Source organism: Sus scrofa, chromosome 3, assembly GCF_054392235.1.
Source record: "Sus scrofa isolate SSC_HxYL_T2T_F1_AM1 chromosome 3, Sscrofa_HxYL_maternal_Yorkshire_Landrace_v2.0, whole genome shotgun sequence".
Classification (NCBI taxonomy): domain Eukaryota; kingdom Metazoa; phylum Chordata; class Mammalia; order Artiodactyla; family Suidae; genus Sus; species Sus scrofa.
In genome coordinates this window covers 68,170,662-68,194,963 of record NC_139385.1, presented here as the reverse complement: position 1 = coordinate 68,194,963, position 24,302 = coordinate 68,170,662, and the positions used below count along the sequence as shown (strand labels likewise).

General features: G+C 42.4%; 1 protein-coding gene across 8 annotated transcripts in view; it reads right to left on the bottom strand.

Annotated features, from left to right (window-relative positions):
* The window catches only part of TMEM131 (transmembrane protein 131), a 192,948-nt gene extending 182,805 nt beyond the window's left edge, over positions 1-10,143 (bottom strand). For all 8 annotated transcript variants that reach the window (XM_021087244.2, XM_021087245.2, XM_021087246.2 and 5 more), the window contains exon 1: positions 9,678-10,143. In XM_021087244.2, coding sequence (XP_020942903.2) covers positions 9,678-9,858 — 181 coding nt within the window. In that variant the 5' untranslated portion in view covers positions 9,859-10,143. The remainder of the gene's footprint in view (positions 1-9,677) is intronic.
* Between the last annotated feature and the right edge of the window lie 14,159 nt (positions 10,144-24,302).

The window sequence follows — 24,302 nt, the reverse complement described above, 5'->3', positions numbered from 1 at the left end:
TTCCTCAGTGACACACACTTTGAGTTAGGTCCATAAGTAGAATACTGCCTAGGGTCACCTAGAATTTCTCCAGGTTATAATGCATTCTTAGTATACCAGTTGTAACTCTATCATTCTTCTCTCTCTGAACTGAGATACATCTTACACCTAACTGCGTCACTCATCAAGTATGAAACCATGGTCAAGAAACACTAGCAATTTAAAAAAATCAATTAAAGAGTGCAATACCTTTTCTTGCCAGGTGAGAAGGGTAACAGCCAATGTGGGAAAGCAGATACCCTCACACAGTACTGGTGAGATGCTGAGAGTTTTCTTCAAAGGCAATTTGGCAATATCTGCTTTTTAAATGGGGAACTGACAATATTCCAGTATTCAGAAATTATATTCTATTCACAAGAATCTCTAGGATTCCAATAAATTTAGATCTAATTGCCAGCCTGCTCCCTTCTTACTGATTGTCTTGTCAATGCTATTCTCAGTAAGCTCTTTTCTAGTCCAGCCATCACCCAAGAGAAGCCCCCAGTACAGTGAAATAAACTCCTGACTATGAAATAACCTGTGAAACATAATAACTACTACTGCACTATCTCTGAAAAGAGACATTACCTCTTGATAGTGCCAACCTATTTCATTCTCCATTTGCAAATCAAGAAGCAGTACCTCACATGAGCCAATGTCACCAAATCAGAGAAGCATTTTTTTAAAGTGATCCAGTTAGAAAACTACACTGCCCTGAGACACTGCTTAGACATTCTTAGTAAAACTTTAGAATGATGAACTTGAACCACACTTCAAACACATTTCTTTATAAATACAGCTAAGTTTCAGAAAGCATCTTTGTACCAGAAACAAGTCCCTAGAAAATCTTCTGCTTCCAATTAATCATTCCCCAAAAGAAAATCTAAGTTAGGCCTTTGCCATAACATGAATGCAAACTGCTAATTAATTTGTATCTGTAGAGCTGGCTTAGGATATTTCTCAAATTTACTGCTGAGATGGTTTTTTATTAGTGCATTCTTTCATTCATATGTATACTATAACTATACAGGAAAAATTTAGTCCTTAAGTACCAAAGTTAGACTGTCATATCATTTTATAATCATAACTGATACAGCAAATAGTCACAAACTGTTAGAATTTAAGAGGGCTTAAAGTATATTTCATTTTATTAGACAAGAAACCTAAGAAAATACTTTAAGCATGTAGAATTTTTTGTTTCAAAAACAGTGTATGTTTCTTTTATCAAAAACTACGTGTTCACAACTCAGTCATACAATGATGGAAATCATTTGTTTAAAAATGCAGGTTTGATTTACAACAGCATTAAAAAGAATAAAACACCTTGGAATAAATCTAATAACCAAGAGGGCAAACAACTTGTACACTGAAAACTACGAAATGCTGCTGAAAGAAACTGAATAGGACACAAATAAGTGGAAAGCTATCCTGTGTTCATGGATTGGAAGATGAAATACTGTTAAGATGTCAGTATTACCCAAAGCAATTTACAGGTTCAATGGAATCCCTATCAAAACCACAGTAGTGGAGTTCCCGTTGTGGCTCAGTGGTTAACGAACCAACTAGCATCCATGAGGACAAGGGTTTGATCCCTGGCCTCACTCAGTGGGTTAAGGATCTGGCGTTGCTGTGAGCTGTGGTGCAGGTCACAGACTCGGCTCAGATCCTGTGTTGCTGTGGCTGTGGTGTAGGCCAGCAGCCACAGATCTGAATGGACCTCTAGTCTGGGAACCTCCTTATGCTGCAGGTGCAGCCCTAAAAAAGACCGGAAAAAAAAAAAAAAGTATTTTTTGCATAAGTAGAAAAATCCATCCTAAAATCCATATGGAATTTCAAGGGGCCCCAAAGAGCCAACCGATCTTGAAAGGGAAGAACAAGGGTTGAGGTCTCACACTACCTGATTTCAAAAGATATAACAAAGTACAGTAATCAAAATAGTATGGTACTAGCATAAAGAGAGACAAACAAACCAATGCAATAGAGTGTAAAGCCCAGAAATAAACTCTCATGTGTATTTGGTCACATGATCTTCATACAAGGGTTCCGGGACTACTAAATGGGGGAAAAGACAGTCTCTTCAACATAAACTGGATATCTACATGCAAAAGAAAGAATCTGGACCCTTATCTTACATAGTATGCAGAAATTAACCATAATGAGTAAAAGAACAAATGTAAAACCCCAAACTGTAAAACTCCTAGAAAATACTACAGGAAAAGCCTTCATGATATTGGATTTGGCAATGTTTTCTTGGATATGACCTTAAAAGCAAGGCAACAGGAGTTCCCGTCGTGGCGCAGCAGAAATGAATCCGACTAGGAACCATGAGGTTGCAGGTTTGATCCCTGGCCTTCCTCAGTGGGTTAAGGATCCAGCACTGCCGTGAGCTGTGCTGTAGGTCACAGACATGGCTCAGGTCCCACGCTGCTGTGGCTGTGGTGTAGGCCGGCAGCTGTAGCTCCAATGAGACCCCTAGCCTGGGAACTTCCATATGCAGCGGGTATGGCCCTAAAAAGCAAAAAATAAAATAAAAGCAAGAATAGATAAATGTGACTACATCAGACTTAAAAACTTCTGTGTATCAAAGGAACAATCCTAAAAAGAGAACTTACAAAATGGGAGAAAATATTTGCAAATCATCTGTCAAAGGTTAATATCGGAGTTCCCATCATGGTGCAGTGGAAACGGTGAGGTTTTGGGTTTGATCACTGGCCTTGGTCAAGGATCCGGCGTTGCCATGAACTGTAGTGTAGGTCACAGACACGGCTCAGATCCTGCGTTGCTGTGGCTGTGGCTGTGGCAGGCAGCTGTTAGCTCCGACTCCACCCCTAGCATGGGAACCTCAACATGCCTCAGGTGCAGCTCTAAAAAGCAAAAAAAAAAAAAAAAAAAAATTAATATCCAGACTATATAAAGAACTCCTATAACTCAACAACGAAAATAACCCAATTTAAAAATGGACAAAGCACTTGAATAAATATTTCTCAAAACAAGAAGACATACAAATGGCCAACAAGCATATGAAAAGATGCTCGATATCATTAATTATTACAGAAATTCAAGTCAAAACCAAAACAAGGTATCACCTTCATAGACATTAGACTGGCCCCTATTTAAAAAAAAGAAAAAAAAAAGGAAAGAAATAAATAACAAGTGTTGGTGAGGATGGAAAGAAACTAATCTTTGTGCACTATTGGTGGAACTTAAAATGGTGTAGATGCCGTGGAAAACAGCATGGCAGGTGCTTGAAAAACTAAAAATACAACTACCATATGATCCAGCAATCCTACTTCTGGGTATATACCCAAAAGAATTAGAAGATTTCAAAGAGACATTTTCCCACCCATGTTCAGAGCAGTATTATTCACAAGAGTCAAGATGTGGAAGCAAACCAAATGTCCATTGATGGATGAAGAGACTAACAAAATGGGAAAATGATATATATGTACAATAGATTATTCTCCCTTAAAAAGGGAAGAAATCTTGTCACCTGCTACAACACAACGAACCTTGAGGACATTACACTAAGTGAACTAAGCCAGTCAAATCCTTCATAATTCCTACGAAAAGACAAATCCTACATAATTCCACTTATGTGAGGTATCTAAAGTAGTCAAATTCATAAAAAACAGAAAAAACAGAAAGTAGCTTAGTGGCTGCCAGGGACTGGAGGGAAAAGAGAAACAGGGAGCTGCTGTTTAAAAGGTACAGTTTCAGTTTTGCAAGATGAAAAAAGTTCTGGAGACCCACCGCCCAACTATGTGAATATACTTAATACTGAACTGCATTAAAATGGTTAAGATGGTAAGCTTTTTGTGTCTTTTAAACCATAATTATATATAAATAAATAAATAAACAATTAGAGTGGATCTGATGCTCTATCGTAACAGACCATGTCAAAGATCTTCTTAGACCTAAGGCATTTTTCGGACCTTTGCTCTAAGTTCTATATTCAACAAGTGAATTAAACAAACTGCTATGGTTTTCTAAAAATCTTTCTAAAGCAACACAAGAATAAAGGAAAAACGGATCTACTACAGATGAAACTAATGACCACCTAATCCAAAAACGCCTTTGTAAGAATGAACAAGGTACCAGAAATGAACTTCTTCTGGAGTTCCTGGACTTCTAATCAAAGTCTGAAAGAGATTTCACCACCATCAAAAGAGGATGCTGGGAGTTCCCTTGTGATACACAGTGGGTTGAGGATCTCGCATTGTCACTGCAGGGGCTGAGGTCACTGCTGTGGCTCAGTTTCAATCCCTGGCCTAGGAACTTCTATATGCCATGGGCATGGCCAGAAAAGAGGAAAGAAGAAAAAAAAAAAAGCAGATGTCACTACAAGCCTTTGGATTACCTCTATGTCCTTTGAACAGGGCCAGTTTGTAAGACTAAAACCACATGTCTAGACTAGCTTATCACACCAATCTAAAACTAAGGAGTATTCACAGAATGCAATATAGCTTAATTTAACCTAAGCAATATACCAGGTACTTAAATCATCAAGAGCAAAGAGTTGAATCAGCGGCTTCCAACATCAAACACCTGGTCCATGGATTATCCACTCATAAATTTTCTTGTTTCCTTTTAAGAAGGCACCAGGATCATTCTAATGGTTAAGAAGCTGATAGAGAGTGATATAGATGTTTAGGCTGCCTTTTTTTTTTTTTGAAAGTACACCTCACTTGAATACTCAACACACTCATTTTGCACGAAGGGGCGGATCTGTTCTTCACACAGTTGGTATACAACAAAATCTAGTTATCATTCAGGATTAAATAGCTTGGCTCTATGGACAGAAAGCTTGCAAGGGAATCCTGGCTCAACTACCTATCAGCTCTGTCACCTTGAGAATGTTACTTTGTACCTGTTTCATGACCTATAAATTGGGGTTTTAGGGGGATTTGAAATCTTAAAATCCAAAAGTCACAAAAGGGATGGTTCAGATAAATATACGTTACTTATTTTAGTCACAAGGGAAAGTAACATGTAGGGAACACATTTTGGTGTCACCCCATGTCCTACAATAATAGAACTGCTAATGATACTTGTATCCAAGTTCAGAGTTGTACCTGTACTCTGGATGCAAGCCAGGTCCCGGATATGAGAAGGGGAGGATAAGCTCATTCTGGGCAAACCTCCATTTAAAACAGAATGCCTGCTATATATACACTGCAGCTGTGGACAGAGGTTCTGCCCCACAGAAGTCCCAGTCCGGGTGAAGAATGACAGCCATAAAAGAATTTAAGTAGCTAACAGAGGCAGTACATGATTAAGCATCAGAATGAATGACAGCCAACAAGGACAATGCACATTCAGAGAGGGGACTGCAGGACAGAACCCAAGTGGAGAGCTCACCACACTGCTCCAAGCAGTGGCTGGAGGCCACAGGAGAGCTGCCCACAAAGTCGATGGACACTGGCGCCACTTGGTAAAGGGTCAAAAAAACGAGGCCAAGGTGGCAGAGAGAATAGTCATGGTGTTAACAAAAACTGGGAAACTGGAGGTGGCACAAGACAATTCTGCTCTGGACTTGGGCACCACGTGCCAGACAGGCACAGGGCTGTCCAATGGGCAGCTGGAGAACAGTGACCCACGACAAGGCAGGATGATAACTAAGAAGTACAAAGTCACAGAAATGAAGGAAGAAGAGTTCCAAGAAGCAGCTATCAACAGTGCCTGGTGATGCTTAGAACAAATAGAGAAGTCTCCAGAGAAAAGGGGCCTCTCTCAGTCAGACAAGGCCCGTCAGACAACTCAAGCCACATGCAGATTATAAGGAGCGTTTCTAAAATATTCAATACCCAGCAATGATCTCATTTTCCTCAAGAGGAGTCTAGCTTATTACTACTCTGGATGATAACCCATTAGATAATTTTACGTCTACTCCCCAAAGCTGATTTTAGGGGCAGGTATTGAGGAGGATGGCTGCAAAGATTTTAAAGAAGAGAAAATAGGCATTAGCAAGAGAAAGAGAGGACACACTTCTTCCAGCTGCAGGATTCAGAAGCTCCCAACAGCAGCAAATGGCTTTCAGGAAAAGCAACCAACAAAAGTTCATCAGTGAGGCAATATGAGGGAAGTAGTATTCTACGTACTAGGCCCTAAATCAAGAAGTCACGTACCCCCTTTGCAAAGGATTAAAACATTTGACTCTTAATAAGGAAATCACTTTAAGAAACATTTTTATATTCTAAAGTAATAATTTGATTACAAAAAAAGTAAATACCACTCCTGATCAATTCTACCATCCTATCAAATTAGCGGTTTCTATCTTTTCTTCCGAACTTTACTCCTAAACACTTCTGTTTTACCCTCCTTCTGCACTTATGTCACAAATAGGGCTTAAAAAAAAAAAATTTGTGCATGAAACCAAAGTATCTGGTGAACCAATTTAAAAGTCCTACAAAAGACAGTCAAATTTTGCCCTGCCATAAATGGCCAATTAGTGATAACATTAAAATATAAATTGTCAGACTAAAACAATCACATTCCTGAAAATTTATCCAAGTTTATATTTACTAAATACATAAAACGTAGCTTTTTATTTATACTAAAAGACAATCATGCTCTCCAAAAACACATTTTGCAATGAAACCATATTATACACATACATGACATAGAATGCTTTTAAAAAGCTCTTATTTGCTGGTAATAATATGCTTATTTATAAATTAAAAATGCTACTAATAAGTTATACATTTAATATATACACAAATACTTTCACCATATATACGCATATTTTCACTATATATATATATATATATATATATACACACACATTTTTTTTTTTAACGGCCACACCCGCGGCATATGAAGTTCAAGTTAAGGACTGAATCCAAGCCGCAGCTGCAACTTATACCCCATCTGTGGCAATACTGGATCCTTTAACCCACTGCACCTGGTCGGGGATCGAACCCACGCCTCTACAGATACCTGAGCTGCAGTTAGATTCTTAGCCACTGTGCCAAAGAGGGAATTCCCACCAATACATTTTTAATATATTTTCACTACACACACACACACCTATTTTCACTCTTCTCAATATGTAGAGCTTAGCTTCAAGAAAAATCTTGACACCAGTCCAGAATAAGCAAGTTATTTGTAGTAATTACAGTAACTTCTACCTATGACAGCTCTTTCAAAGTCCTTCTAAATGTAGAACATAGTCAAAACATCCTCAAAGGTCCCTTTTCTCTGGTCTAGTGAAACTTCCAACAGATCATGAAAATAAATGTTAAGATACAGGAATGTAAAGGCATTCCTTAGGATGTTAAGACCAAAAGTGGCTCATACTTCTAACTTAAGAAAATTAACATCTAGTTCAAACATTAAAAACTGCCTTAGGTACTCTAGCTATTTCTGCTGCTTTTCTTCAGAAGACAATGAGTTTTATTTTGTTTGTAGATTTTCTAGTGAAACTCTGCTGCAATAGAAATATACAAAATACCCAGAGAACTATCATTAAAATTGCAGGTTAAGTCTTAACTTTGAACAAGTCAGCTAGTTTATACTACAAAAATAAGCACCAAAAATCCTCAGGAGATAAATGGACAAAATGAACTCGGCTACCTTCAGAAATCTGCCTAGATTTGCTTGGGGGGAGGGGGCAGACTACTCAACCGCACCCCTTTGGGGCAAATGGTGCCAAGCTGGTGATATCACATTCACGTAAGAAAATCAATTTCTCCTACTTACTCAAACAAAAACTACTAGAATTTGATCAGCAAGGAGACTGAAAGCACTGGCCATTTTTGGCACTACCTTTACGGAATATTTGATTAGAACCAGATCCACTTACAATGGGTAGAGTTCTTTGTTCCATACTAGCATAATTACCATCAATATTTTTAATTGCTAATTTCTCCATTCAAAGTGTTCATACGGACATAACATGGGCCACAAAAGATGTCTGATTCTGCCACAACCACGGGCTGATTCGACCCCATCTTTTCATCCTTGTACACCCTGGCAGGTATCCTCCTCCCCAACCCTCATATTATGAGTATTAGAGAGATGTACTAAAACTTAGAAACTATACAAATAGCAAATATAACCTAGGCTGCTATTTCTCAAACGAGGGACTTGACAATACAAACTTAATGTCCTACTAGACTCAATCATTTTATTTCCCCTTGCTAATGGCCCCTGAAGATAATCACTCACTTAAATGTTAAATGCCTGGCACTGTGAAAAGTAAACAAAGGAAGAGAAAAACAAGGACCCAATACCTGCCAAGGATGTCTTTAACCCCAAAGAGACATTAATTCATTGTACTATTTCAGGTTTACTGGACACCAACTATATGCCAGGCTGTGCTGGGCACCACCGACATACATTAAGATTAACTAACCGCAGATCTGTAATGAATGATGAACTATGACAACCCCAACCCCAATCCTAAAGTGGTAATATTTTTTTCAGGAAATAATATTGCTTCTATTAATCCTTTCTGATTCATAATTCTTTAAATAACTTCTCAACAATTACAACGAAAAAAACAAAACAGTAAGCTGAAACACATTTGCACTTTAACATTAATTTGGCTTGCTTTGCTGTTGGCTTCATTTAACAATAAAAAAGCAAGTGACTTCAGTTGTAAAGTAGAACATCAACCTTAAAGTTACTGCGGCAAGTAATTATTTTCTTTGCAGTAGCAGCTTAGTGTAAACGGAAGCTAAGCTAACAAGTTTTGCTTAGCTTTTTAAAAACCATTCACTTTTAGTGATTTCTTTAGGAAGGCTTTATGGCCACCTCATTTCCCTAGGCTCAAACACAGGTAGTGCCAACCAAATTACAGATCTGGTCTTCTAGGTTACAAAATAATTTTTAATCCTGACAAAGTATCGGTTTTACAGTCATCCAATACTAACGAGAGTTTTAAAATTAAGGGTCAGCCCTTTTAACTGTAAATTATAGAAAAACGTTTGCCAACTTGAAACTTGCCATTTGTTTTTAAAGTCTTTCACATTAAAGACAACGACAAACAATTATGTATCTTAAAATATGTAAAAAAGTATAGGCATAGCTTCAACAGCTTAATAGAGGGCTAAGAAGAAATATATCTGAGAAAGGGAGAATTCGCTAAACAATCAACACTGCAAAGCGATACTGGACGGGGAAGCTAAAGAAACAGGATTCCTCCCCAAGAATTGTTTTAACAATTCCAAAGTAAAATTTGGTAAGCTGTTCTTAAGTCTCTCCACTAGTCTCGCTATTTTTTACTGCATTTTAAAGTGAGCTCTCTTCCCACGCCGTTATTAAAGCTGCAACCAAAAAAAGAAAAGAAAAAAAAAGTCCTAAAATTCTCCTATTAACAGCAATCAAGTCTAAAAATACGCCCCTCCTACATAGTGGACCAAGAGGCAAGAATAACGAGAACCGGGGAAGTTTTGAAATGGCAGTGACAGGAGACCAAAGGAAAGACAAGGGGAAGGAATCACGGAGAATGAGAGCAACTCTGTGCGGCCAACGCCGCGAGTTGGCACCCGAACTCCAAGTTCCCGGCTCGGGACAGGACTCGACCGAGCAACTTCGCGCCGGACGCAGACCGGAGCCGCGGCCCTTCCTCCCCGGTCGCAGCCCGGCAGCGGCCTCCGCGAGGGCGCGGTGACAGCCGCGGGGCCGGGACTAGGAGATGCCGGCCGGCTGACACCCACCTTCCTTCTCGGCCCGCGCCGCGGCCACGACGAGAGTCATCACCAGGTGTAGTGCTCCCAGGAGGCCAGCGGCCGCACTCCGGGGGCCCCCGCCGCGGCCGGCCGCGGGCTCCAGACCAGCCCCGGCAGACGTGGAGACGGCGGCGGCTCCTGCTGCTCCTCCTCCCGCCCGCTTCCCCATCCCTGCCGGCCGGGGGCCGCCGCGCTCGAGGTGCGGCGCGGTCCTTCTCGGCGAGGCGGCGGCGCGGGAGCCGTGGTCCGGGTTCTGGCCGTGGAGCCGGGAGCGAGAGCAGTTCCGGGCCCAGGGCTCGGGCTCCGGGCGTGGGTCTGGTCCGTGCGTGCGTGCGAGCGAGAGTGTCAGTCACGGCCTCGGCCTCGGCATCGCCTACGAAGAGTCGAAGCGGAGAGGCCGCGGGTCAAGCGCGGCGGGCGGCCATACTGGAAACGGGCAAGGGCCGCGGGCTCTGGGCGCTGGCCTGCGAGGGGCGGGGCGCGGCCCCGGGCACCGCCCCCGCCGTGCCGTCACCTGGACAGCAAGCAGGTCTATCCGCTCGGGAGTCCGCAGGTCCGACCTCCCCTTCGCGCTCTTGGAGGCCCGCGGCTTCAGCGGCCAGACGGGACACTGGAAGCACAACCCCAACCCGTCACCGCTACCCCGCCGAGGAGGAGGAGAATGAGCGAGGCAGGCCAGGGCCCAGCCGCCAGGACTTGTGATGGCGGCTCATGCTTCGCAGTGCCAGTGACGGAGATCACGTGGGGACGGGGAGGCCTGGCCGCGCAGCCGCCCTGGCGCGGGGGCGGGGCTGCGGGGCGCTTGGGGAGGTTGGGCAGCTGCTCCGAGGTCGGAACAAACCCCTGCATCTCCGGTACTGCAGTGCGAGAGCCTTCCAGGGGAATGAGTGCGCATCCGGACCTCGTGGTCCAGCGCGGAAAATCCTATCCAGTGACTACTCCTGGCCGCACCTCCGCCTCCCAGTCGCTTCGAGAATACCCCAGGCCTGATTCAGTGCCTGATGGTGCTGTCTTGGGGACAGGGACCTGCTCTATTCGTCTTTGTTTCCTTATAGACACAGCACCGAGGAACGCTTAATGTAATCCTCCTTACCTTGGATTGTGCCAACTTTGATACGGGAAAAACTCTTTGCTTTGTGTGTGATGGGGGTGCAGCAGTGACCGTGGAAGGCAGATTGTACTTAAGAAATACGTCTAGTGGCTATGCTGGCTTTCTCCGGCTTGGAAGTATTCTTAAGACATTTTATTAACATAAAAAGCCCAACTCAAAGGCCACCTCTTTTAGTCTCCTTCAGGAAGTCACCTCATGCCTCCTAGATGCCCTTTCCATTTTAGGTCGAGGTTCTTGGTGGGCGTGGCTATTCTCTACGTGGTCCCTCTTTAATCAGTAACTTCCCCTAACTCCTAACTTAGTAACTATTTTAGTAACTTCCCCTAACTCCTGAGCCACCTCCTTAAACACTTCGCAGAATTTGTTGAGTGAATCGTTGTATTTTTAAGGCCAAGTCCACCCCTAATAAGTCTCGGACCAAGCTACGTGGGAAAATAAAATTTCAGGAAGACTTAAACCCAAAGTACTATCCTATGCAGTAGTCTTCTTTGTCAGGAGCACTTTATTTTACTTAATAAATTTGTATATTTTAATAGCCTTACCCTGATTTTGAAAAGCCATTATATTTTTCTGATGATTAGTGTCAAAATTGAATAATCAAATGCTGTTCTTGAGGTAATTAAATAGGGATAATTAATATATCTAAGTTCGGTTTTCCATGTTTGTAGGCCTAAGGCAAGAGATTTCTGGAAAGCTTTTTAACTCACTGAAGAAATCAAGCCCAAGAATAAGTCACTGAATGCCTTAGCTGGGTCCAAGCTTACCTCCAGTGTGCAGCACTGGGAGTCAGCAGTCCTTCCCCCATTGCCAGGTTCAGGGCAGACAAACCTCTCCAACCATGAAATGCTCAGGTTCTCTTACACAGGAATTAACCATGTCCTTTGATTAGCCTGAGGCTCTAGAGCCCCATGAGAACTGAGTTTATATCTATAATTGGAGCTTAGACATATACAGACATGTTTGATGGAAGGCAGATTTCCCATGAAGCTAATGAAGCTTACTTTAAGGCCCCTCTCTGGCACAAGTTTCTTCCAAGGCCTTGCATCTAATTGTGTATTTGTAAGCATTTGTATTCTTGTTCTTCAAGCCTCCCACCCCCAATAGCTGTGTCGTAATTAGAGCCCACCATACCTGAACCTCCCCTGAACCTCCATTGGGAGCAGGAGGGGTGATAATGGAAGTTTGTTCCCAGGAAAGGACAATGAAACTTCTGGGACAATAATAATAAAAGAAGAATTTACTGACCAGGTTGGTACAGCTGTGTTGGAGAGCAGCTGGAGTTGAACCCCCCACCCCCACCCCGCCCCGATCCCCCTGCCACATCATCCTCTCTTCCCGACAGCCAAGTACCTTGGGATGGAGAGAACTAGGGGTTAAAACTGAAAGGACTATCACCAAGGACCCTCTGAAAGCTCTGATTAGCGATAGACCTCTCTAAACTCCTTTTAGGAATTAGAGAGCCCTGGGCATTTGGCAGGTGGAGGCAGGCTATTGAGCTGGCAGAATCAGGGAAAACCAGCTAAACCAGTGGTTCTCAAAGTATCATCCCCAGACCAGCAGCATCAGCATCACCTGGGAACGTGTCAGGCATGAGAATTGGCTGACTCTCACCCAGACAGGAGGAATCAGAAACTCTGGGTTGATGTCCTGCACTTTGTGTTTTAACAAACCACTGGGTGATTCTGCTCCACGCTCAAGTTTGAGACTGTTGCACTAAATTGATACGTGGGGGGAACTACAAATTATCAGGGCTCTTCCCTTCTACTCACTCTGTTCTCTACCCAGGTTAGTAAACTACTCTGGAAAGCAGAGTTAAAACGGACACAGATGAATTTGAACTTAAACCCCAGCCCTGCCCTTAATAGCTGTCTGATGCTAGGCAAATTATTCAACTAGGGAGTTCTCATTGTGGTGCAGTGAAAACGAATCTGACTAGTATCTATGAGGATGTGGGTTCAATCCCTGGCCTTACTCAGTGGGTTAAGGATCCGGCGTTGCCGTGAGCTGTGATGTAAGTTGCAGATGTGGCTCAGGTCTGGCATTGCTGTGGCTGTGGTGTAGGCCAGCAGCTGTAGCTCCAATTGGACCCCTAGCCAGGGAACCTCCATATACCTCGGGTGCAGCCCTAAAAAGACAAAAATAAACAAATAAATAAAACATAAGCCATCGATCGAATGGCCCTCCTACAAGGGCTCCCATCTCAGGGTAGAAGCCAAAGCTCTTTTTCTGGCCCACATGGCTCTATGCCACCTGGCTCCTCATGATCTTTGACTTCCATTTGGACTGTACTCCTCTGGGCTCAGTTTACTTCAGCTGAACTCGCTACATTTTGTTCCTCAGACCCACGTGGGATGCTTCTGCTCCAGGGCCTGTGCCTCAGTTCTTCCCTGTATCTTCCCTGTGCGATCTCTTCCCCCAGTTTCCTGCTTGGCTCACGTCCTCACCATCTTCCAGTCTTGGCTCAGTTATCATGTTCTCCATGAAGCATACGCTGACCACCATTGTCCCAATCCTCCCACCCCCAAGTCCCAGTCCTGCTACCTTGTGCTCATTTTTCCCCCTTTATCCATAAAATGCATCATTTTTTATAATACTGTATAATTCATTTATTCACTATGTATTAGTTTTTATCTGTTTTTCAGCCCCATCTGTTTTGTTGATTTATATATCCCAAGCTTCTAGAATATAGTAGGCTGTCAGTAACACTTATAGAGTGGATGGATGGATGGATGGATGGATGATACCAAAATACAAAGAGAAGTAAGACACAGTCCTTTCCCTCAGGGGAACTTAAAGTATAGTGGATAAGATAGACATATACAAAATGTAATTGGAACGAGTGAACTAAAGGAGAGAAGAGGAAGAATATTAAATACAGGCAATTCTTTATTACCTTTATTTATCCAGCCTTTTCAATTTCTTCAACTAATTTTTCTTTGTTTTTAGTTCTCTTTCATCTAGTTCAGGGCATGGATAAAGCCCACAGCAGTAAGTGAGTCAGAAGAAATGTAGCATATTGACAACTGTCTTTGATATACAGGGTAATCTACTTATTTTGTCTGCTGTGTGCCTTATATCTTGGTAGGTTTCCCATAGCATGCAGAAGTTCCCAGGCCAGGGACTGAACCCATGCCACAGCAGCAACCAAGCCACAGTATTGACAACACCAGATCCTTAACCCACAGAGCCACCAGGGAACTCCACCTTGGTGTTGTGTTTTTTCTTTTTCTTGGTGTTATCCTTAAAAAGACAAAAAAAAATTAACTCATGAGGCCATAGTCTGTTCAATTACTAGGTAAATTGCTGTAGCCTCGAGAAGGACCAAAAAACCTCAGGTTCACGATGCAGGATGAGTATAGTAGCTTGGAAGGTGGTAGGCTCAGCCCACTACTTCTATGGATTTCATCCTATTTGTAGCTCCTTACTCAGATATTCCAAGAAAACTGGATGCCTTTGCAGTTTCCAAATTCACTGGAACTAAGGTCTTACTGATGGCCATACTGCTACCATGTTTACACTTCTACTAATAAAGCATATTGCATTTAGATGCTGAAAGTAACTATGATTTTGTTCAATATTTTCCTTCCAAGCTGACTGACACATTTTACAAGCCTATATTAATCTTTCTAGCATCCTCAAGAAATATTTCCATGCCAAACACCCTAGGCTGAAATGAACCAAAATTTCAGCCTGCTGCTTCAGAGTCTCAACTGATTCCAGTACGTGCCTAACTCTTTCTCTCCTGGAATAATTATTAATAATTGTGTGACTTTTTGAGATACTTCATGTGGTTTAGTGGTCTTTCTATTAAAAGGAGGGAAATAATATTCTTGAGGACAGAGGATCCCTCCAGACTTTTCCCTGCTCTTCCACCTCCTCTCCCATTAGCCTCTCCCACACTCACTAAGATCTTTGATGGGGAGTTTTAGGCCACCTCGAATTTCTGCACTTTCCTAGACACCATCATTATTAAAGAAACCTACTTCAGCCATCACTGATCTGTACTTAAGATGTCACGGTCAGATGTGAATTAGCAGCCTTGGAAAGCCACTCAGCTGTGGTGGGGGGATGAGACTGAATAAAATCTTCACAGACTTTGGTGTTCCTGCCTCTCCCTCTTCTGTAACTGTAACTGTAAAAAGTTCAGGAATATTTAGTAAGGGTGAGGGCCAGTATATTTAAAATGCTCGTATGGAAACCAGAAATGTTGAAAAACAAAATGAAAATGTTAACATAAAAGATGAATATTATCTCTGCCAGGTCTAGCATGAGTTCCCTAAATGAGGAGTCAAGAATTGACTGTTATATGTGGAGACAGTAACTGTGCTCAAGAGTAAGTATCACAGCTGTGACACACACACATACACACAAACACACACACACACGCAAACACACAAACACCACACACACAAATACCACAAACACACACACATGCCTAAGCAGTGTTTTCCATAAAGTGAATCCTACCTTCTCTAAAGATCATCTCTTGAATTTCCAATATTTTTTTCCAATATTTTAACCACGAGTTAAATTTCATAGTTTTAATTCTGGTATTTTAAAGCCATGCAACATGGCCAGCCAAATGTCTCTAGGACCATGAATTAACAAGTCTTTGAATTATTCTTAAAAGAAAAATGTCATCAAGGAGTAGTCGTTGCAAGTTCTCAGGGGGCATGTCTGCGTTTCAGAGGTCATCCACATTACGGTTAGCATCTGTGCTCGATCCTAAAGGTTTCATGCTTTGAATCCTTTGATAGCACACAGGCCGGGGAATATTAATAGCAGAGTCCTTGATCTTCATAAAATATGTGTTCTGTCACACAATGTAAAATAGGATTGCAAGTCAAAGAATGATTCTTTTTGTTGGAGAAAATGTTTTCTTTCTGACAATGTGGTCTTACTTGTTGTGAATAGCCTCACACCAAAAAATCCACAGGATTTTAGAATAAGAAATGCACCGTTTAGTTGAGACTGGCTTTGGAACTATCCCCTCCACTTATAGCTATTGTTTGGCAATTATGCAGCCTCTCTACAAGTGTTTCTGGCTTCATGTTTTTTGGGGGTTTGGGGAGTCTTTTTTTGTCTTTGTCTTTTTAGGGCCATACAAGTGGCAGATGGAGGTTCCCAGGCCAGGGGTCAAATCGGAGCTACAGCTGCCGGCCTACACCACAGCTATAGCAACTCAGGATCCAAGCTACGTCTTCGACCTACAGCACAGCTCACGGCAACACCAGATCCTTAACCCACTGAGTGAGGCCAGGGATCAAACACCACCTGTCCTTGTGGATACTAATGGGGTTAATTAACCACTGAACCACAATGCGAACTCCGGTTTCACATTAAAAAAAAAAAAAAGTTAAAAAAATAACTCCAGAAAGCTTAGTCATAAGGATTGAATAAACTAAGTTCCCAGGAGCTATCTAGCATATGAAAGATGCCCGACTGTGTCACTGTTACAATAATGATTATCGTTACAGAATTGGAAACTGAGGCCCAGAAATGCAGGGAGCTGTCCAAGGTATTGGTTGGGCAGACACATGACTCTCCCTCCAGACCAAGGTTTCATTTTTTTGTTTCATCTTTAGGTCCATTTAATATTTTATCTGTCTGCAGTGCTTTATTTGGCAGAGTGCTCTTTTAATTATCGTATTCATCTTAAAATAATGACAGCACTTGAAGAACTAAAATTCCACTGCTTTACCTAAACAACAGCACAGATCAATCTGGTCAAATTGTAAGAGGTGAATCCAATGATTCTCCAAAAGGGCTCTCACTAAATGATTATGAACCATAGCCTGACCTTCCCTGAAATCATCTGCTCAAGCCTAAGCACTTTATGTGGGTCAAGCTTGTATGATGACATACAACCTCAAAACCTCAGTGACTTCAAACAACAGATATGTTTCTCTCTTCCACTACCTGTTCATCCAAGACCCAAGTTGATGGAGTCACCTGTCACCCACTATAGCAAAGTGAAAGAAGTGCTCAGAGGAACTCTTAGAGGCAATAAATCATCCGATGAGAACTGACATTGCATCACTTCCACTCATAACTCATTGGTAAGAAAAAGCCATGTGGCCACACCTCTCTTGGAGGGACTGAGGAAGTGTAATCTCTCCTGTGGCTGGAAGGAGAGTGGGCAGAACAATTTAATAGCCCTAAGGATAACAGAAACAGATTCAGACATGGAGAACAGATTTGTGGTTGCCAAGGAGGGGGGGGATGGAATGGGAGTTCAGATTTTAGTAGGTACAGACTATTACGTTTCGAATGGATAAGCAATGAGGTCTTGCTGTATAGCCCAGGGAATTATATCCAATCTTTTGTGATAGAACATGATGGAAAATAATATAAGAAAAAGAATGTAGGGAGTTCCCGTTGTGGCTCAGCAGTAACAAACTCAACTAGTACCCATGAGGATGCGGGTTTGATCCCTGGTTCAGTGGGTTAAGGATCCAGCATTGCCCTAAGCTGCAGTGTAGGTCACAGATGCAGCTTGGATCTGTGGCTGTGTGGTAGGCCAGCTGATGCAGCTCTGCTGATGCTCCCCTAGCCTGGGAACTTCCATAGTCCGCAAGTGCAGCCCTAAAAAAAAAAAAAAAAAAAAAAAAAAAAGAATGTATGTATTTGTATGACTGAATCACTTTGCTGTACAGCAGAAAAGTGACAGAACTTTGTAAATCAACTAAATTTTAATACAATTTTTTAAAAAATAGCCCTAATGACTACTTCAGGCTTTGACATTTTTTTCTTTTCTTCTTGGAAAATAAGCAGCAGCCTGAGAAAAGGTGAGGGAAACTGATTTCTGTTTCTCATGAATTCTCACATTGTAAAGAACAACTTTAAGTTGTTGTTCTTATGCTTTTTTTGTTTGGTAGTTTGATATATTCTTATTGTGAGTGCTTGAAGCATGAATGCTTTGAAAAGCTGTTGGGGGAATTTAAATTTTAGTTTTTAGAGTTTGTACATTAAAAAGGCAATAAACAGGGGTTCCCACCCAGGCATAGTGGGTTAAGAATCTGACTGTAGCAGCTTATGTCTCTAAGGAGGTGAGGATTCAATCCCCAGCCCAGCCCAGTGGGTTAAAGGATACAGTGTTGCTGCAGCTGTGGTGTAGGTCACAGCTGGGGCTCGGATTCATATGTATGGCAGCCATAAAATTAAAAAAAAATTTTTTTAAAGGCAATAACAGGGACTCTTTGAACAGTGGTTGGATTTCTGATGAGGAATTTTTCATTATCTTAGCTGTGATAATGGTTATTGATTTTTCACAATGAGACTTTTTATCTTTTAGAAATAATCCTGAAATATTTATGAATGAAATTATATGATGGACTTTTGCTTCAAAAGAATCTACAGGGTAAATGGGGGCAGTGGATAGGGTTATAGCGGAAAGAAAATTAGGCATGAATTGATCAGTTGCAGCTGGAGGACTGGTGCAGTGTGCATTCTGCCAATCTCTCTACTCTCTGCTTGGAATTTTCCATTAAAAAAAAAAAAGGCAATAACAGCCTTTTAGCTTTTTTAGCTCCAGATCTAGCTTCTCTACATACAGCTAAAAAGGGGTCCTAGACTGTCACTGCTGCTAGTGGGGCCCAGCCAGAGAGATGAAGTCGTCAAGGCCTGGGACATACTTCATCAGAAGACTTTTTGCACTTGCCAAACATTTGAAACAACTACTCAGCCAAGGGTGGCAGCAGGTGATGCCCATGCCCTGCAATATCTGGTAGGACCTTAAAACCACCTGCTCTTGTCCCCTGAGGAGGCTTTGTTCAGAGCCCAAAGCCAAGGTTGCTGGTAGAGTCCAACACGTAAGGGTCCAACTCTGAGCTAAGCTTCTCTCCTCGGGTTACTCTATGACCTGGCAGAACCCTAAAGTCCCTTTGGTCATGAACATGGTGCACAGAGACTTTTGATCTCTTTGAAGTGTACAGAAATGTCGGGGGACATGAACAGCCCTGGGGTATGACACAAGGGCTACACTGAAGGCTCCTCTGGGCTTTCAAGGCCCCAGCTCCTCAGTCCATATTTGCTCCCCTAAGCCAGTCCACTCTCGGCTTCTGCCACTGCCAACCTATTGGGTTTTGGTGTGTTTTTTTGTGGGTTTTTTTGTTTTTGTTTTTTTTTTTTCCACTTTTTAGGGCTGCAGGTGTGGCATATGGAGGTTCCCAGGCTAGGGGTTGAATCAGAGCTACAGCTGCCGGCCTACCCCACAGCCACAGCAATCCAGATCCAAGCCACATCTGCGACCTATACCACAGCTCATGGCAATGCCAGATACTTAACCCACTGGCTAGGCCAGGGATTGAACCCAAGTCCTCATGGATACTAGTCAGGTGCATTACCGCTGAGCCACAATGGGAACTCCTCACTGCCAACCTATTCTGACGGAAGTGGTGGTTAGGAGCATCACCAGGGTGACACCTGGCATAAAACCATCTTCCCTCTGTGAGCACTGCTCCCTGGCCCACAGGTGGGCCTCTGGTCATGAGTTTATCCTCCATGATCTTATTTTCCCTGCCATTGTTGATTAGCTATGAACTCCTATCCTGGGCTGGTCCCATCAGATTCTCTTGAATTTTTTTACTAAGAACTATGGACACTGAGGTTGAATTCTGAGTTATGTAAGTGGCAGAGCTTACACATAACCATCTACAAACTCCTGCGGCAGTGCCCCCCAGCTCCCTTGAGCCCCACTCTCCTGAGAACTGGTTACTCCGCATTTCCAGATGCCAAGAGACAATTTTGTGTCACCAAATATGTATATATTTACACCAAATATGTATATTTTTACATATGTATCTATGAATATTTATATATATTTCAATATGCATATATATATATGTAGTGAGATTTCTTTCTGTTTTGAGTTCCTTGAAGGGTGTGTAGGATGCCTTTAAGATGACCTCCAATTGGAGTTCCCCTCATGGCTTAGCAAAATCCAGTATCCATGAGGACACATGTTCGATCCCTGGCCTCACTCAGTGGGTTAAGGATCTGGCGTTGCCGTGATCTGTAGTGTGGGTCACAGACTTGGCTTGGATCCTGTGTTGCTGTGGCTGTGGTATAGGCCAGCAGCTACAGCTCCAATTCAACTCCTAGCCTGGGAACCTCCATATGCCATAGGTGCAGCCCTAAAAAGACAAAAACAAAAACAAAAACAAAACAAAACAAAAAAAAGATAACCTCCAATTAGCTCCACAATCTGTTATTCACACGTTTCTCTAACCCCCTCCCCACCTTGAATATGGGCTGACTCTAATAACATGTCTAATTATTCATTCTTAGAATGTGGTCAAAGTGGTATGAATTTACTTAAAGATTAGATTACGAAAATCTCTCTCTGTCCCCTCGGGAGAAGAATGACACACTATAAGTGCCGCTATGGATAGGCCCCGTAGTCAAGGCTGTAGCCCACAGCCAGCAAAAACCTGAGGCTACCGATAGCCACATGCATGAGCTTGGCTGCTAATTGGGAACCTTGGGATGACTGTGACTATAGGCCTGGCCAACATTTCAATGACAAACTGTGAGAAACCTGAGCCAGAAGCACCCAGCTGAGCCATACCCAGATTCCTGATAATGAATGCGTGTTGTTTTGTGTTGCTAAGTTTGGGGTTGATTTGTTACACAGCAACAGGTACCTAATACAAGGCAGTGTGAATATTCAAAGTCAAAAAGAAAATCTTAAAACCTGATGCAAAGGAAAAGAGAAGTAGGCTAATCCAGTTATCTGGCTTATTTTCATCCTCCTTTGCTGGTATTTAATAGAAATAGTAGACAGAAATCATAAGAACACAGACGATTCACAGGACACTTTCCACCAACTTGACCTAATCAGTGTTTCTGGAATAATCCACCTAAGAAGAGCAGAACACACAGTCTTTTCAAGTTCATCAAGATGTACCATATAAGGAATTCTCATGTGGTACAGCAGAAACAAATCCGACCAGGAACCGTGAGGTTGTGGGTTCGATCCCTGGCCCTGCTTAGTGGGTTAAGGATCTGGCGTTGCCATGAGCTGTGGTGTATTCTGTGTGGCTGTGGCATAGGCCGGTAGCTGTAGCTCCAATTGGACCCCTAGCCTGGGAATCTTCATATGCCTCAGGTATGGCCCTAAAAAGCAAAAACAAAAATACGCCATCTGTTATAAAATTCCTCGATAAGTTTATCAGGACTGAAATTACACAAAGTATATTATTTGACCACAGCAGAATTAAAATAAAAATAAATAATAGAATGCCATCAAGAAAATGAAATCCCCCAACATGTTTGGAAATGAAACACTTTAATTAAAGCATGTATAAAAGAAGAAATCACAAGAGAAATTAGGATACATTTCTGACTGAAGGATGATGAAATCCTGACATATCAAAATCTGTGGCATGAAGTTTAAGCATCGTTTCAGGGAAAAGGGCTAACTTTAAATGCTTACACTAGAAAAGAAGAAAAGTCTTGAATCAATGATGTAAGCTTCTGCCTTAAGAAGCTATAAAAACAGAAAATTAAGCTCATAAAAAACAGAAAGAAGGAAATAATAAAGATAGGGATGAAAATTAATGAAATAGAAAGAAAACAGGCAAACAATAGAGAAAATTAGTCTCAAAATTGGTTGTTTGAAAAGATCATTCTCCTGGTTTCCTGCTTTCCTCACCTTCCTTTTGGATTTCGTCTTGACTATTAGACATGACGCTCAGCTCTGCGTGACTAAGACTTCAGCATCTATAACGTGTATTTGCTCTAGCTAGTTTATTAAGAGGTATTCAAAAGATCACATTGTCCTTAGAAAAGCCAAAAGGACATAATGGGCTGAGCTTTCAGGGCCACTATCCACAACCTGTTCATAGAACCAACCTGGTCAGGAAGCTCTGCCACAGAACCACACTGCCTCTGCCTCCAGCACACAGGCAGCGTGGGGGCCCTAAGTCCCGCCCCTCTTGGAGGTGGCTTCAAAACCATGTCTCACTGATTTGATCTGATGGTGAAACCCAAGTCAAATATTTGTGCCCCAGCAGAAAGGCAGGCTGGGAAAATTAGGATCTGGCTTCTGCAGTTGAAGGGAAGCTCACAGTATGGAGAGGGTGTTTATAGGATTTTGGATAGACACCTGATTGCCACCACATTAGGCTTCCCTCCGGGCATGTTCTCTTGTATTACTAGCTCCACCATTGGCCTGTCACTCCCACCAAGCCGGGAAATCTCTCTCCCGGCAGGCTACTTTCTTGCCATTTCCACCCACATATAGCATCCTTGCCTGGGGGATTATTCATGCCTTCATGAAATATATATTAGTTGTCAGCCTCTGTGACAGCAAACCAGCACAGCCTGTGACCTTGCAGCCTCAGCCAGGGTCAGGACACTTCCATTGAAGGTAAAATAAACGGACTCAGGCTAGATTAGCCAGGAAGGTAGATCTTATTACAAGAAAAAAGGAGTGTCTGTCTCATAGACCCCCGAGGATGAGGCTATGGCTGGGTTTTAGAAAGGGACAGGAGTTGGAAGAGAAATATCTCAAGGGACATTTTTGATCTGCTTCATCCCTATCCCTGAAGATACATGTTCTCTATTCTTTCATCCTCCGACATAAAACATGTTAGGCTGTGGTGTCTGTTGAAAACACAGAGTAGAGAGAACTAGAATTCCAGACTCTCAATTATAAGGAAGAAAAAGCAAAAGGCCCATCAGATATCTTTGGAGGTGGGGTGCGGAAGTGCTGTGGGAAGGGGGCTGTGTTGGGGGGAGTATTTCAGGATACTTAAGGCTCCTGGGGCTCTTCTGCTCCTGATAAGAAGGGCAGTAAGAGAACCACCGTGAGCGAACTGATACCTTAAATCTTATACTAGTTGCCTAAGTTGCCCAAGTAGAAATCTGATAGTGTTTGGAGTTATTGCTGGAGGCTATAAAATAAGTGACATTCACCCTGATTTGGGTTCTGTGTAACAACAGAAAAATCTAGAATCGGATTTGAATGCTAAAAAGCAGCAACGTTAATTTAGCTGCACCCCAGGTCTTTGCTCAAGTTGTCCTTCCCTGCGTTTTGAGACACCATCATACTGGTCAAAGCTATTGTCATGGTCACCTGGCACCTGACTACTAGGACGTGGGTCACGAAGTTGCCAAGAGGCCAAAAGCATGAAACAATGCTCAAGGAAAATGTTCCTTGTTGATTTAAAATATGATATTAATGATGTAGCTTGGGCTCAGGAATCCATAATTTTTTTAAAGTTACAATTAAAATACCCTTTATATCTTGTTTTCAACTAGCCCATTCCTACCATAGAAAGAGGGAAAGGTCAGGCAGAGTAAGTGAAGTAGAAACGGGTTTTCCAGAGCAGCTGGGCTAGGGTCTTACACAGTGTGATGGTCACTGGGCCACACCCTTGGTGGCTGAGAGAGGTTCTCACCCCAACTCAGCTCCTCCCCCAACTTCTGAGGTCAGGCTCGCCCTTTTCCTGCCCCGGGGTGCCCCCCTCCCTGGCTCTGATGTGTCCCCGGGGAATTTCCTCTCCCGCTTCTCAGGCCCTGATTTGCGGTTTCCAGATAGTCTTGCAGCCCCCCTCCCCCCTGCCCCGCCCCCGGCCCCTGGTCCCTGCAGAGCCGGCCCATGGCTACCCAGACAGCAAGCAGACCCTCAATGGGTGCAACCAAATCTGCTTCTCAAATGCAAGTTTTCAAAAAGCCATTTTTCCCACAATTAAGCATAACATTTTGTGTAGATTATTAAAAACAAATAAAAGTGAAAAAAATGCAATGCAGTATTTTGTAAATTTCAGATAAATCAAAACAGCGAAGGCAAACAAAAGGGAATTTTTCCTAAGGAGCAAACCTCTTAGGATGCAGAGCAAAGGTATTGCTTTCCTCCCAAAGTTCTCCACCAGAACTCTGGCAGGCAGCATGCAGGTAGTGTAAGCTATGTTTCTGGAACGTGAGAATAATGTCAAAGTTTTCTTTTTTGGCCCCTGGATTACTTTTCTATCTATAGAAGTTTGTATTTTAATGGGAAATTGTGGAAGGAATACAATATTTTAGAATTTTTTTTCCCCCAGAAGTTTTTTTGGTTGTTTTTTTTTTTTTTTTTTTTTTGCTTTTCAGGGCCACACTTGCAGCATATGGAGGTTTCCAGGCTAGGGGTCAAATTGGAGCTACAGCTGCCGGCCTACACCACAGCCACAGCAATGCGGGATCCTTAGCCCACTGAGCGAGGTCAGAGCTCGAACCCACAATCTCATAATTCCTAGTTGGATTCGTTTCCTCTGCACCATGACAGGAACTCCATTATTCAATATTTTGAATATGGGGTGTTTTATGTGGAGAATGGCATGAGAAAGTAAGGGCTTAGTTAAAATAATAAATGTACCATAAAACTATTTTAAATTAGATTTCTTCTCTTTGTCCATTAAGGAGGTAAACAGAACATCTCAGGATAACAGAAGTTCCAAAAGATTATACTGTTTAATGAAAGAATCCTTTGACACATAAAACTCTTGCAACCACTTGTCCTA